Source organism: Neodiprion virginianus, chromosome 4, assembly GCF_021901495.1.
Source record: "Neodiprion virginianus isolate iyNeoVirg1 chromosome 4, iyNeoVirg1.1, whole genome shotgun sequence".
NCBI classification, from domain to species: domain Eukaryota; kingdom Metazoa; phylum Arthropoda; class Insecta; order Hymenoptera; family Diprionidae; genus Neodiprion; species Neodiprion virginianus.
The window spans coordinates 30,079,022-30,094,886 of NC_060880.1; the positions used below are offsets into that span (position 1 = coordinate 30,079,022).

The 15,865-nt window shown below is 38.4% G+C and overlaps 2 protein-coding genes and 1 long non-coding RNA gene across 15 annotated transcripts in view; 1 reads left to right on the forward strand and 2 right to left on the reverse strand.

The window, feature by feature from the left end:
* Positions 1–908: 908 nt before the first annotated feature.
* Positions 909–10,584, reverse strand: LOC124302662 (major facilitator superfamily domain-containing protein 8). Of its 2 annotated transcripts, none has more exons than XM_046759051.1 (9): positions 9,084–10,584; positions 4,755–4,813; positions 3,867–4,110; positions 3,342–3,430; positions 2,963–3,182; positions 2,514–2,613; positions 2,246–2,380; positions 2,018–2,127; positions 909–1,911 (listed from the first exon to the last, which is right to left on the reverse strand). In XM_046759051.1, the coding sequence occupies exons 2-9, from the start codon at positions 4,797–4,799 to the stop codon at positions 1,400–1,402; spliced, it is 1,455 nt and encodes a 484-aa protein (XP_046615007.1). In that variant the 5' UTR covers positions 4,800–4,813; positions 9,084–10,584; the 3' UTR covers positions 909–1,399. The 2 variants fall into 2 exon arrangements, with proteins under 2 accessions (XP_046615007.1, XP_046615006.1); XM_046759050.1 differs by having other exon boundaries at positions 4,669–4,813.
* A 12-nt stretch (positions 10,585–10,596) lies between these two features.
* On the forward strand, positions 10,597–14,842 carry LOC124302667 (uncharacterized). The gene is made up of 3 exons (XR_006907752.1): positions 10,597–11,357; positions 13,950–14,178; positions 14,665–14,842. It is a non-coding gene; the product is annotated as an uncharacterized LOC124302667 (long non-coding RNA).
* Positions 11,834–15,865, reverse strand: part of LOC124302658 (HEAT repeat-containing protein 5B) — a 77,174-nt gene continuing 73,142 nt past the window's right edge. For 10 of the 12 annotated variants that reach the window (XM_046759035.1, XM_046759036.1, XM_046759033.1 and 7 more), the window contains 10 exons: positions 15,543–15,794; positions 15,295–15,457; positions 15,039–15,154; positions 14,672–14,956; positions 14,224–14,460; positions 13,990–14,141; positions 13,700–13,913; positions 13,606–13,620; positions 13,333–13,478; positions 11,834–13,255 (listed from right to left, as the gene is read on the reverse strand). In XM_046759035.1, the coding sequence (XP_046614991.1) occupies positions 13,073–13,255; positions 13,333–13,478; positions 13,606–13,620; positions 13,700–13,913; positions 13,990–14,141; positions 14,224–14,460; positions 14,672–14,956; positions 15,039–15,154; positions 15,295–15,457; positions 15,543–15,794 (1,763 nt within the window). In that variant the 3' untranslated portion in view covers positions 11,834–13,072. The remainder of the gene's footprint in view (positions 13,256–13,332; positions 13,479–13,605; positions 13,621–13,699; positions 13,914–13,989; positions 14,142–14,223; positions 14,461–14,671; positions 14,957–15,038; positions 15,155–15,294; positions 15,458–15,542; positions 15,795–15,865) is intronic. The other 2 variants (XM_046759031.1, XM_046759040.1) reach the window with 1 other exon arrangement.

The following is a 15,865-nucleotide window of genomic DNA, read 5'->3' on the forward strand; positions in this document are numbered from 1 at the left end:
TTTCTTCAGACTTTCCGAAAACCCTCGGTTTTTTGTCACCTATAGAATTCTGATATTCCAAACTTCGTATACGTCGATTTTTGTGTAAGCCGTAACTCGTTAAAGGTAAGAAACATTCAATTGCAATTTTCACAATGATAGGTCGGCCGTAACCCCCCTGTTAAACAGTTCATACTCATCGGTTTTCAACATCATTCATTTCTGTTATTTGCCCGATAACTGACCTCCAATTTTCAGACACATAAACTTTCACTTTGTGAACAATATACCAAAACTTGGAAACTCTCGTAAGTCAGTCGATTACCGGAAGAACCACCTTAAGCAGCCCAGCGTATGCCACGTTCTGTTGCCAACCTAATGTTGAAAACGATGGAACGAGATGTCCTAGCTCGTTAACGGGCGTCACGCAAGTGGATAGAAACCATTTCGTCAAATAGGTTGGCGGCAGTTCGTGATGTGCAGTAGGCTGCGTTGACTCGTGTAGAATCTGCATTGGTCAACGCATGTGCATTCGACTTCCTTGTTCACTATAAAGAACCTTGTTCCAAACTGGGCCCGTGATATAGACAAATGTATTATACAGCAGTGTATGGTACTAGCCGAGTACAACGCAACAAAAAAATATATATGTATTCTAACGTATGAACGTATGTGCGTTGTAAGATATAGTTAATCAAAGTTCGTCGGAAACGGACTCTTTATTGGACGTGTCAAATATTACAAAAATGTTTTCTATGTATTTCGTTCAGTGGCTTCAGACATTTTTCTTCGTGTTTAGCATAACCCAGGTGCCAAATGGCCATTAGAATGTGTGCACAAAATCCCACAGTTCGTGCACAGTAATGACACCTTCAAATGAAAAAGAGATTTAACACGTTCTGTGACTTGTGATACAGTACGACTTCAAGTTTCATAGTAAGGTTTTATGTTGTAACAGAAGTTCGGAACTCTTATATGATTAATATACACAACATTCGCTACCCACTATTGTGCATTATAATATTGTATAAATGGGGTACAAACAAAGTTCGTCGCGGTACACATATGAGTAGTCTTAACAAAGTCATCGTTACACAGTCTTTAACCCAACAAATATATATATCAATTTAATATGTATAAAGTTTAGAGTACACAAAACATATTCAACAATCCATACATCTATCACTGTACATTAGCAGTAAAATATTTTGATATACCTATGTATTTGTATATTGACCTGAGCTCGTGCCAATGCAGTGGCCGTCAAAGCCCAAACAAACAAATGACACTGTGGCCTCCGTTTTATTTGAAATTTTACGGTAAAATTCGATTAACGGGTAACCGGAATCAACGCAGCAGTCATTGCTGCTACAATATTACGAATGTATGTACATAACGCTGTCCGACATATAGACTTTAATCACGACGTTCCATTCAGACCTTGTGCCTCCCCTTCTTTTCGATCTGTATTCAAGGGCTGATAGACGAGGGGAAGCTCGAACTCTTTTTTGCCATCGACGATTTCACCAACGCCTCTTAAAGTTGCATCAGCAGCATCGGGTGGTATTAAACGCTTGTTCACAATTTGAATCGAAATCATAGCTACCACCAGCGTCATACCGGTAACCCCGAAAGTTTGGTAAGTCCCATACCGCGTGTAAATAAGTCCCACGAACACTGGACCCATCACACGAGATGCACACCCGGCTCCTGTCATGAGGCCCATCCAGACTCCCTGAGGACGGGGACCAAGTATTTTACTAAATATCGTCTGGATCAGTGTCACTCCCAATGGATATCCGATGGTCGTCAATCCGTAGCCGAGGAGAAATTGTGTCACGGTCATTTGAGGCGTATACCGACACCATTCCTGGGTGCTTGGACAGCCGAGGATGTCTGTTCCGTTGGCATCTTTTGTCTCGTTGCCGAAAGCTTTAAACATTCATTACATTTTCTTACTGTCGTTTGTTTAACACAGCGTATTGAAATTACGCTAAAAAACGGTTCGTACATAGTATGATAATAAATAACTACTCACGACCGTACTCGGCGATCACCGGGGGATTCGGACCCCATGGAATGCACAGTATTCTTCCGACGATCATTAAAAAGAAACCACCCCAGAGCATGATCTTCCTCTCGGAAAATCTGAGGGGAAAATTGGATACGTGAACGACTTGTAGCAGTTAGGTGCGAAAAAGTTTTAACGGTCTAATTGTTTCTAAAATCCATCCAATTGTAAGAAGAGCATGGACTTTCAGTTCACCTTTTACACAGCGGACCAATTAAGACGAAAGTGATGCAGGCTACTACGGCACCGACGCTCATTAAAAGACCCATGTAGTACAAGGCATCAGTCTTTGACCAAGCAAATTGATCCATCGTCAGCGAAGTTCCAAGTCTGAAACATGCAGGTTGTTTATGGTTTACTAATGCATTATAGTCTTCGTACGAAACTGTGTTGTATAAGGTGAAAGTTACTCGTACAGAATAAAAAAAAAGTTCTCAGGTTAGGCAATATTCACTTTACTCACGTTTCAAGGAGGACAAAATTGAAGACCAATACAAAGAACGCGCAAATCAAAGTCCAAGAGGCAATGTAATCTGGCTTCATCGCCTTCCAAGTTTCTTCCTCTGTAACAGAATCAGACTTTTCTCACAATCAGCTTCACTTTCCTCTTTCGGAAGTGTCTTTTTTCCTAAAGAGAGTTCATAATTATCTTATAAGCTATACGCATTATCATAACACCAATTTACAGAGAGTAAATAGGTAAGTAGGTTTGTAGTATCCCACGTGAAACGATTGATAAAAGCGTGTCATATGGTTAATTGAATAAAGAAATTGCAGTGACACATAACAATGAAGAAGAACCGAACGTTGGCCGAAATTCTTTGTCATGCGCGCCTCTTACTTGTTCTCTTTACAATTTCTCAATCCGACCAGTTATAGCGAAATTATACGCGTTCCAACGGTCAGTATCACCTGATGTTTTCCCCTGAGTCTGCATAGCTTCCCGAGTTGCGATTCGGTGCTCCTTAAAATTCCATGGAAGAAAGAGGACGAAGTTGAAGACGCCCATCAGAACGTTGATCCAACCGGCCATTGTGTACATATTGAAAGGAAGACCAAGAAGGTAAAATCCTTTGTCGCCTAATGGTGTTACCGCAGCCTGCAGGCCGGGACCAACGACAAATCCCAGCACCTGAAAAGTACAAATAAGTGACTGAGTATCATTGAACATAGATCCACATACCATTTCACATTGAACGCCGTAGAACTTGGCCATTGGAGAATGCAGTAACTCATACGTAATGAGTTATGCTAATGTAAATTGATTTTTTTATGGCATATTTGTACATACTTGAGCGAGAGACACCATAGAAACGGCATGAGTTCTCTCAGATAATTTCGTAGCTGCTGAAAGGTAAGATCGCGCCACTGCAATGTTTGCTGAAAACATGAATATGGTTATGCACGAGCATGAAAGTTAAAAGTATAATAAAGTCTGTATTAGAGATTTAAATTGTACACCAAATGCCTTCCTGATCCTACTTTGTAGTCCAAAAATTAAAAATAAATGAAAAATATTCAGTGAAAATAACGGAAAATAAATCGTTTACAAATTTTTAGGCCCCATTTTTCTTTGCTCGTGGCTATTTCGGTCACATAATATTTGTAAATGGATAATCAGTGACAGTTTTAATTATCACATAAAAAGAGCAAAAGCATCAGAAATGACGAATCGATACCATTGCTAGAGCGATGCTCCAACTTTAAGTTGGGCTTCTCAAGGAAAATTAGAAAAAGAAACATGATATATTTCTTTGTTGCTGCATTCGCCGTCGTTGGATTTCATAACTAGCGATTAATAATTAATTTTATTAACCGGAACTGACGCCAACAAAGAACCTGGCGATGAGCATCGCGATCTTCTTGTAGACAGGTATGATTTCAAGTGCGCTGTAGGCTGCGGAAGCCAGAGTAAAAACAGCCAGAGTAATCAAGAGTGGCAACCTGACGGACCCGCGTTTGTTGCCCCACCAACCGACCAAGGGAGAGAATAACATCTGTCCCAAGGGATTTGCAGCCACGACGTACCCCATGAACTCTTTTCCAGCCGTAGGATCTAGCTGGAAACGAATATTTTCAATTGCAATGTACAATTTACATGGTGCATCGCCACAGTATACCAAGAACGCAGACTACAATTATGAGGAAGACAACTAAGAATATTGCTTTGAGTACCCTTCAAGGTACCATTTTATGTAATCGTAGGAAAGAATAATAATGGGCCAAGGCAATAAGAAAATATCCGGTCCTCTAAGAATGCGTGTAGAAAGTTCGGTGTTGTACGCTGACTGGCTGCATCTCCGGCTGCATTAACATTGGGAAATATTCAACACTAACTAACAGCAGTGAAGTGCGGTGTAGTTGGCAAGCGACGATAATATTGTAGATAAGCAAGGTGAAGTAATGATTGCTTTGCAGAAGAGATACATGCAGGTTAAGCGTAGATAATTATGGTTAGTGTCAATCATCGCAATGAAACGGAACTAGTTTGATGCATTCTTGAAATATCTTGTATCTTTATTCATATCATAATTAAAAATTGGCCATACTAAGAACTACTCTAGTATGTATATTTATGTATAACCGTGCAATTCACCGTACATTCATGAAATACGTACCTGGTCTAAATAGGGCCAAACTCCTGTGAGAATGATGCTGAAGCCAAGCGACATTAAGAACATTGTGAAGTAAATGACATTTATACTTTTCCAACGTTCCCATCGCTCAGTTGCGGTCTCAAGATCATCATCGGGCGCTGCTCGACTGCGGAATAAAAAAAAAATAATATGATGAGGGTGGAAGAACATCGATCTCTTTACAAGATAAGTTGCGTGACTTTCCCACCGGATTTCTTTTAAATTGATAAATTCGTTTACAGAGCCAGCGACTTAAGGGGGTGCTCTGGTCGATTTCAACGTCGTCGTATATATCTTGAATTATCCAACTCCACGTATCTCGAACACAAAAAAGGGCATTACAGCCCCAATCTATGTGCAATTCTGAACAAAACTACTCCGATACATTTTCATTTAACGCCAAAACAAAGAAATTGCATGATTTGTACGAAATCGCGATAGTAAGAAACCTTTCGTAGCGAACACAGTCTTCCATAAAAGATCCATTAAAAGGTTCACATTTTTTTCAGTAAACATACTACCAAAATTTCAGAATCTGTGGAAACATTTTCTTATTTGATTTTGTTTTCAGTCATCTCAAGACCGACAGTTTGGTTTAAGTTAAAATTTCAGCGGTCTTCCTTCGAAATTTTATTATGTAAGAGTGAAATTAGAATGACAAGTGTATTGTCATTAAATATAGGGTTATTCAACAGTTTATGTAGATTTCGTTTCGAAATTGTGAATTTGAAACGAGCTTTTCGGAATGTGGAATTTCCACACTGCGCCGCAAATGATCGGGTTATGAAGTTCTCCGCACTCTCAACACTAAAGTCGCTAGCGCCGTTCGTTTAGTTTCCATATTGCCGTTTGACATGTTTTATGGTTGACCAGTTATATAGATCTGAGACTACAACTATACGTTCACATTACATAAATTCAGAATGTGAGATGATCATTGACCCAAACGGGCCCGCCTTGTTACTATATACATGTCATGTATCATGTGGATACAAATACTATACAAACAATATTCGTTTATAGATATGGATAACTTTTTTAAATATGCTGTTTAGCCTATCCAGGCGACTATAAAAGATTGTATCGATGTAAAACATTTGCCCTAAATGTTACCGCTAGTCTTCTTCAGTAGTCACAAACATATAATTATTTTTATCACTGCAGATGCGATAAGTCTTTTATCGTATCTAAGCATTGAGGAATAGATATTATTCGTTGATCATTGTAAATGAGTCCGTTGTAAGAATATTTCCTTCTTCCGTCAAAGACCAGCGCATGAAAATATTAACCAGAATTTGGCAAATTTAAAATCGGTTTCTCAGTTCATCTTACTAGACTGCGTGCTTCGGTAATCTGTCGAAATATTACACTTACAGAAAAAAATCCACATCAATCTATACGGTAATTCGAAGTTCCCTCAAGAATCAGTATGCGCGTGCATTTATGCATACACTGTGGGTATCGTACTATCATCCATTGTTCAGCCTGCATTCGTTGTTACGCAATATTTCAACCTGGCATACGCAAATTATATGATGCGAATACCTAATTTAATTGAAGTAGGGTATATTACCTACCATGCCTACTGTATTATTGGAAACATTTATGATTCAAGGTACAAATTCAGAATTCAGATCTACACTTGAATAAGCTACCAAGTTTCACAAAATATTTTGTTGTTTTGTTATTGTGAATAATCTTGCGCAATGACTCGAGACTTTTGCAACCTCGTCATAAACATAAAAACCTCACTGTAGCTTTTACCTACAAACCGGCGCGAGATCCGTTGTTTTTACGCATCTGATACTTTTATAATTGGCTGTCAGCCACGGATAAGAATACATGGAGTAACACGTACAGGTGATTGAATACTCAGGAGCTTCTTTCTGACGAGATATTTTCTATGGATTTCTTACCTACAAATCATTTTTATCGCGTATTACATGATTCAGTTATACCATTCTCACGGTAGCGTGTAATTTTTTCTTGACACAAATGGATAGATAATTTTTTTTTCATTTCCGTAAATTATGACACCAGACGAGGGAAAGGGAATTGAAAGCCCGTAGTATTTACCGCGTTTGTGAACACTCGCGGAATTTCCTTTTCACAGGCTTGCTATGATTGTATTCTCGCAACCTATGTGGAGATACAAGTCGTTGACACAATTATATACTCATAATCAGCTTTTTACGGACACTTATCTTATGTACATACTATTCTTTATAGAGGGAATCAGGCCATCATAAAATTCTCCTGCCGAATCTGTGTAAACCAGTGGGTTTATTACGTTACGATTCTTGCAATTTGTAGGTACTCATGATACGCGAAATTCAGTTTATTTCAGTTGTGATGCATGACCGACAAAGGCAATTGAAACCAATGGTGGTTGATAAAAATTTGTATTTGATAGTATGGAAGATTGCGGGCATTGGTTCTAGAGCGTGGACGTATGTTTTGCATTCGTTGTTATGCATACCTACATAACTTATCGTCAGCCACGCGCGTTGAAATGCGCAAACATTGATGCCAGCCATGCGAGTGCAAACATATCAAGATCTAAAAATGTTATTCACAACCAGTATGAAAAAGCTGTTTGAATGCGGTGCATTGTAATTCCGTCACGAACACTTTAAACGCTTGTAACGATATTCATCTCCGTTTTCATAGGTATACGTGAATATCGATACGTAAAATATGTAATAAAATATATAATGTTTTTTCGAACTTTGATTCGTAAGAAAGTAATTACGTTTTCGTATCAGAGGCTCCCATTGCCACTTGAATGAATGAAGCGAGGATCGCGTGAACCTCAGGCTCGGCCTTCTATGTGAGAGTGGTGAAATAGAAAACCGGTTCAAGTTGCGCACAAGCCTTAAATGTTTGATTTTTCTTTCAGTTTCCACTCACAGCACGTTTGAAAGTATAATTTATAGTTGGATATGGCATTTTTCAAAATGAAGAAACTGTCACACAATAAGATTGTCAATATAGTGTAACTCTAACCATGCAATGAAAAAAATCACACAGAGCTTGCCTTGTTCGAGTTGATTGTGTAACTGTACCCAATACGTACATTTTCCGTGATATCTCGCACAACGGAAAGCAAATGGATATGATGTATACCATGGTATTTTAATCTACTTCATCGATAACACTTCGTCATATCGTGAAAAAACGTGCTTCTCCCCTGAGCAACTCTCGAACAGAGCAACACTCTGGCTTAAGTTTCACGGCAGAGTTGAGATGACACAAAGTATAATATTTCGTATGTAATGCTTGATCGTTTCGTAAAATGCTTCAGGGTTACCTATCATAGATGATGGAGTACCTACTGTGTACTCCGGTTCATACGGAATGGGAATTTTATTGACACCTGTTTGAAATTACCCAAATGATCTAATTACTAACAGTAAGCGACTGTCGTTGTTCCAACGATACGTTGTTCTAATATTGTATACACGAATAGTATAGGGTATGTGTGCGAAGATGTGGGCTTGAGTCTGTACTGGGCGCAATGCCAAGCCACGCAACATGCGCCATCCAAGTCAGGAAATAGATCAAATTTAGAAGGCGTGCTTGTCAGGGAAAAAGGAAAGTTGGTGTCGATACTCAAAGTGAATGGAATGCTAAGGATGGTTGCACTTGCCGGTTCCATATATCCGAAACAATGGTCGAATGGTCAATCAACAATTTCTATAAAAATAAAAATATATATATGGCAAGGACAACAGCACATATATTTTTATACTACACACATGATGAGATGTGTTTTACTCGTGACGTTTAAGTTCGTTCACTTGTAACAGACTCTGTTCTATGAATAACGAAAAATTGCACTTTGGCCTGTCACGTGCATTAAATTTGTTATCGTTGGCATGCTCCGTCGCGATTATCGCTTAATGAACATGATTCAACACTGGGATGCAGTTGATAGAAATTATCACCACACGCTAAATTTATACCACTACTTAAAGGAAAATCGTAATGCATGATTAGGTCAAAACGAAAGAAAAATTAATTTCACAAGTACCTAGTAAACTGTTACAAAAACGCGTTGCATGATTTTATAAGGTAAATTCGTTGATAAGGTCTACCAATCACGAAATTTTTCAACAAATGCAAAAAAACTTGCGTCTTTTGTTTCAGTGAAGAATTAGAGGCGGAATGCTGGGCGAAAACTGCTGCTGTTGCTTCATATTTACCAAATATTTCGATTGAAAAAAGTGTTTCTTTTAAGTAAAAATGTCGTTAAATAACTCATAACATTTTTATGAAAACTCCTTTCTTTGACTCTTCGAAAAACATTCTAAACATTCCCTCTGTTTTAGTATCTTACAACAGGATTTTCCCCTTAAAATTACATGAACGTAAAAACGAATAAAATATGATCTTACCGTCTTCGACGCAATTTCCTGTACCAATCCATTTCGTTTACCTACTGCCTTGGCTTAACTTGGCTGTGGTAATATACGAGGGTAATCCTCAATCAAGTTTAGAAACAGGAGTTTCTAAATAGCTAGAAAAATCGCGCCATTAACTTGGGCTGGCCAGCGTCTCGGTGTAATGTATCTATATTATTAGTTTCTCATTTTAATAACGGTTGATTATGTCAGGTATGCAGCCTGAAAACAACGATATCTATCCAACTTCCTGATTTTCAGCGAGTAAAACTGAGTCGCCAAATCTGTCCAGTCTTTTGTCTATTCACCAAAAACTGCAGGCAAGTCAAATGCATTACTCGTTATTTCACCAGCAGATCGTTTATCGCAGCAACGATAATTAATTACCGCGGACAATAACTATAGTGTTTACACCATGCATTATTTCCCTCGCTGGAACTTTTCGTAGTCAGTCTCATATGCGAAAGACTTTTTCCAAGTTGGCGAATAATCAGAAACTGTTCAACATTCCTTGCCAGCAGAAGAGCTGTTGAATTTATAAAGTGTCCTCTTCGGTGCATCAAGAATTAATTTATCAACTGCCAGATCATCCCGTCATTTATACAAAAAGTCGTTTCGATTTCTTCAGCTGAAGCAGTGATGGATCGTGATCGTGCCGATCAATCTCATCGATTCAAACACACCCAGTTATTGATACATTATCCAATATCCATATCGGAATATGCGAATGAATTATGACGATGTTAAAGGATTCGGAGAAGAGGGCAGAGGCATCACGTGTCAGTTTTCAACCATGACATCCGTGTAATACATCAACTGATTACAACTGTCTATAACTGATTATAACTGAATAACCGTCAGCACGCGTTGACCGCAGCAAAAAACCGTCGTCATTGCACGACGCATAGATATAAACGTTCACCATAGATTACACATTGTGTAAATTTTAATTTTTTTCTCAGCCTCGTAAGGTACGTCAATCCCGAACCAGTCACCTTCGGATTCCTCAGTCTCTTCACCTTGCCCGCACAGAAGTTGACCTCCGTCAAATTCCGCTCACCGTCTTCGCCATGGGAGAATGGAGCGCGCAAAGATCTCCCTGAAAACAGCATAAATCCTCACATGGTCTGTCACGGGAATTACCAAACACCGATACACTTGGTTCCACAGGTGCCTCTGCGCTCAGGTTGTCGGCGGGCCAATGCAGCAGGCGCTCCACAGACGCATCGGCGGCTATTATTAGGGACGGTTGCGATGATCAGAGTTCACTCATGATACGCGGTACTGCAGCTTCGGAGGCACGAGGTCTGAGAGCGTCGTCAGTGATTAGAACAGACAAACATTGATAACGGCGAAAAGGGCCGGAAATAATTCTATCGCTGCACCCGAGACGTGATGTGCCTGATGAACTACGCCACGGCTGCGGAGTTGCCTCACTACTGACTCCGCTGACTTCTCTAGCGACTGACTGTGGCCCGAGACTTCTCTCGAGTGTTGAACACACTTGTTCGGCATCAGTACGTGTCCCACTATCCGTGCAGGGTATGGCCACGAGCAAGCCTACAGCTTATACCTGTTGCCGTTCTCCGATGAGTCAGGGCCGTACGCGATGCGTTGGTAGAATCGGGTGGTACTGTCGCCGCCTAAAATCCACTCTCATTAAACGGAGTCTCGGATTTTTGTCGGGACAGGATATCAATTCATCCAGTCGCAAACGACGGAAAATCTGGATTTGTTGAAGGATGCATCTGTTGGAAAGGTTTTTATTAATATACGGCGAAACAGTCTAACGTGAATAATAAATGAGTACTGCATTTCGATATTTTCGTAGCAAAATATCTTTGGAAGTGAAATTGCTACAATTTATCTCTTATCTGCGAAGAGAAACGATTATGTAATTCAGACACATTTCTTGCGATAATTCATTAATCTCCCCTTGCAGACTCCGGCCAGATATATTTCATCATCATAATTGTGACGTTGATAGAACTTCCGCGTAAATTAGATTAAAATGCTGTTACAGTGTCAACGTGATGTGAAAATTACAGTTCCACCAATAAGCTACATTTTATGTTCAATCAACATTCCTCCGTTTCTGGTGGGAAAAATCGATTAAAAATACTCAAGGGGCACTTTTGTGCGCATCAAGTTGGCTATCAGAGATACTGGAACAATAACAAAGCGTCACAGATTCAATTTAGTCGGTGTGAACTACCAACAGACTACACGTGGAATTCGTAATGACTCTCGCCCATATATTTGCGGCAAGTATGGTTTACGAAATTATCACCAGGGCAGCGCTAAATTAAAATCTAAGATACGAACTAGAAGTTACATTCAATTAGGCGCACTACGTTGACTAAAGTCAAAGCGCGTTATTTCGCAAACGCTTTATCTACACTAATTACCGAGTTCAAGAATAATGGTGTGATAATGGATTTTTTCAGTTCAAAGCGAAAATTTGAGATTTCGTATCATGCTATAGTTATCGGTAGATCGCACGGATGCGATATTGTAGAATTCAGAATACTAACAAAAGTACAGTGGCAGATCAAGAAGACATGAAAATGTAATTTCTATCATCGGTTGAATTAAGTATCCAATAATATTTTATCAGATTTCTCAATCACGGTTTAGGAACTGAAATACAATGCGGAACTAAATTAAAATAAGATTATGCCACTAAACATTATATCAAGGACTACGTGATTTTATAAAACAAAAATCAGATTATAAAAATGCTATTATAGATTTAATATATATTTGTTTTTGTTTTTCTTGAATTCCTATACATTTTAGTAAAATTACAACATGATTCACTTTGACGAGATTTCACGCCGTTACACGTAGTAATACTATCATCACTTGGACTTCTATACGAATTTATATAATATATATAATCACAGCTACTTTATTCACTCGCTAGATGTGTATGACGGTTGTTGCTGTGTGTGTGTATTATGTTCGGTATACAAGTTTATGCGAAGTATGAAGGACTACAATTTATACGCCACTATGTGGACCATTCGTTTTGTTCTTATTCTTTTTTTCTTGGCAAATCTGTTCATAAATATTTCTACAGATAAATGGGGAGTGGATGAACGTCTGAACTAACAAATAATTTCCCGTAAATCAATATCATTGATAAACATTATTCTAATGGTATGCCAACAGAACTTTCATAAGACTTCGCGAATGATGTTAATTCTGATTGTTTATTACAAATTAAATGCTGTTTTTGGATTGTCGACAACTGTTTTTCGACGATTAGACCTAATTTCGATCATACTTCCGTGAATAGCGTTTGATGCGTTAGATTAAAGGAAATGACGCAACAAAGACGATAATTCAAAAATATTATCCGTGTATGTATCTGTATCTGATCGACTTAAAGCATACGTCAAAATATACGTTATAATTAAGAAATATTACATGACTATTTCATATCGTTCTTCCAATCTTGACCTAAAATGACATAATATAAAAATAACTCTTTATTGTGGTCACTGAGCATTCCCTTTGTTTTCAATCGTTTCATCAAATAATTTGCGGTCTAATGAATCATATTTTACGCTCGAAAATTCTTCAGTAAATTAATAACTGTTAAATTAGTATACAAGCAGTACGCCGCGAGGATCAATTGTTGATAAATATGCAACTAAACGAAAAAACTGAATATCACTTCTAAAATGTTCGATGCTACGAGTTTTTTACTGTATGTACGGGGTGCGAATCATCGGTCATCCATGTCGCAGCGAACGTAAAATTTCAGACAGATAATTATGCATGGTTTATCAGATTACAAATATTAAAAATTAATTGTCTGATACTTACTTATTGTTATCTGAAGTCTGATGGAATGTTAGACCGTAAGCAATTTGATGAGAAAAAGTATTATACACAATTTGTTAACAAAGCAACATAAATGTTATGGTATAGTGTTCTACTAAGAATGATATACTTAGTTCTGTTTCTACAACTATTTAGTTGAAGTTAGAAAAATCTGTTTTTAATTTAATTGAAGGGGCAGTGTTGAGTTTAATTGCTTGTTTCACTGGCTCCGATAATCTTGATTGCTTTTGAACCTGCTGCTGGTGGCTGGATTTCACCGCGTTTTCGAGCTTTGTTTTCAACTCTGTAGATTGTGCCATCAACGTCTTAAATTCCTGCACAATATGCAATATTTTATGTGGACTATGCAATATTCGTACAATTCATTGCAGAAAAATTATAAGTATCAAACCTGAGGGTACTTTGGTCCTATTTTATTCAGCCATTGAAAGCTCTGTTGATGGAGAGTGATTTGGAATTTGGATCCATGGCGCAAGGCATCACCTTCCAGTAGATAATTTATCAGAATAGGCACCAGCAGAGTAAGCATTTGAATACCTGAAAATTGAAAAAAGTTCCCAATTATATTTTTTCTATATCCAATGACATAATACCATGTAGTTGGTTGGTGTAAATATTATTGAAAATAACTGATAGAAAGAACACCCTGGAAATCGTCACCTACCTTGCATAAGATCTCCTGGTTTGCATGCAAAATTTAATTTATCAATACAAAGAACCATAATTGTGAAAGCAGTTACAATTTATTATCTACTCACGATTAGCAGGTTCAGCTAATGATATGAGTGCTTCAATCGTTGCTATGCTTTCTAATGTAAGAGTTAGCTGAGTTTCGTTTGATACTTGTTTGCTCGATTCACTGTACAGATATTCCACCAACCTTGGTGCGAGAGCGTGGATGTAGGGAGTACTGACACTGCGTTCATAGTGCATGAAGATTGTTCTCAATGTTTGTATGCACTTTAATTTAACCTTTAAGAAAGATACATTTTCTCATTCAATGATAAGGTACTAGGACGACCGGGCAAGAACGAAAGTTCGTACTCACCAGAGTATTTTCTGATTGAAGACACTGCCGAAAATGATTGATGCAAGGGTACTGTAAGTTCGGTGCACTCACAACCTCAGGGGATGCGTGGAGGACAAACACTGCAATCCCTAACATCATCGCAACTTCATCCATTTTCGTTTCATCACAACCTGCAATCCAATCATTATGAATGTACGTCGTAATGAGGTACGTACATGCAGTAACGATGATTTTAGATTTAATATGGCTTACCTGTTTTTGCTAGATCGACTATTTTAGCAAGAGCACTCTGAAGCAAAGTTTTCCACTGTTGTTCACTTCTTGCATCAGTTGCGTATTTATTGGTCATAAGACTCTTGAGACAATGCAGAGCCCCGTGCACAGGTGCTCCAGGTCCGACCCCAGAATTATCGTTATCTGTGCGAATCGCAGTCTCTCTAATTACCCCAGTTGTTAAATATAACAACGTGGGTAGAATCGCAATGGCACCTGTGAGACAATGCAGTTTAGGTATTCATCGCGTACATGTAAAACTTAAAATAAACCGAACTAAAGCTTGATAGCAAAATATGCACCTTATCAGCATGATTTACAATATGTTCTTACGAACAAGTATTAACTTAACGTGATTGTTGAGAATTCTTTTTATTATAAATTATCGATGATATACATCGACACATCAAGTAATTTCAGGACCAACCTTGTGGAGAACAAAGCCTTGGAAGACCTTCCATCACATTCAGAGTGGCAGCAATGAGCCTGCCACATTCCTCCGATGCTGTATATCCCCGATGAGACAACACCGTTGTCGCACCACCTGGACTGGGATTCAACGCTGGTATTTGTCGTACGAGTAAGCACAAGCAAACTTCTAGTACAGCAAAAACTAAAGATTGTCCTGGAATAAGGTCACCAGTTTCCTGCCCTTCCCCCAGTTCATCGACCTCTGTGGTGTCTTTAGACTCTTGATTTGCAGGGACAAGTTCTGAAAGTGAACGAATTCTACGCGTTAGTAATAAAATAAATAATGTATTGAATCATTGATAAAAACGAGTTTCATGAACAACCCTTGAGTTTCGATTTTTTCCGATCTGCAAGGTCTTCTTGAGCAGCACGCATTACTTGTTTCAGTACTTCCATTACCATCATTTGAATGGTATAGCTTTCTCGCGTCAGTAGCAACCTGTATAGTTAGAATAAGATGAATAAAATTTTGTTGACCAGTGAAAGGCAACGTAGGATGATGAAAAATGAAATTAAAAATTGTTGATACATCGAATAAAATTAGCAATTTTCAAATTTTGTATTGGCTCTGTAACTTACCTGTGAAGAACATTGCAAAGCTCAATAGGAAGGGACCGATCAACCATAAGTACGTTGCGTGCCCATATAGAATCAAGTAAGGTGTAGAGAGCACTCAGACATGTCTCTACACTTTGGGTAGACTCCGAAGATCGAGGACTGCACAAAGCTTCCATGCATATACCTTGAAGCGCAATATGGAAGAATGTTCAATGCAATAATTTGTAAAATGAGATTTTTCATTGTGAGGTATGCAGAAAAAATCTTACCAAACAATAAATGGAATCGTTCGACATTAGATTCTGTATTGGTAGAGTCATTATTATTATTACGGCCAAGTTTATTCTTCGTATTAGTATCGACATTGGCAGGTTCTGGAGATTCGAAGCCTCTAGCATTCAGCCACAGTGTTGCTGCATGAAGTATTGGAGCCCAAGACTCAAGGTAATAAGGACGAGCTGATTCCATTGTATCAGTTGTGTAAAAGGCTCCTCCATCGTGAGGAAGCTGACTTGAAAATTCTGAAACAATTAAGTTGCACCCTTGGTATCTTCTAGTTTTTCTTTTTTCTCCGTCAAAAGAGTCTATAATC

Coding starts and splice junctions, on each gene's coding strand:
- LOC124302662 (XM_046759050.1), bottom strand. CDS start 9,115: ATGGATTGGTACAGGAAATTGCGTCGAAGACG. Junction 4,111..4,668: donor TTTGGCCCTATTTAGACCAG/GTACGTATTTCA, acceptor ATTCGTTTCCAG/CTAGATCCTACGGCTGGAAA. Junction 1,912..2,017: donor GGTGATCGCCGAGTACGGTC/GTGAGTAGTTAT, acceptor GAATGTTTAAAG/CTTTCGGCAACGAGACAAAA.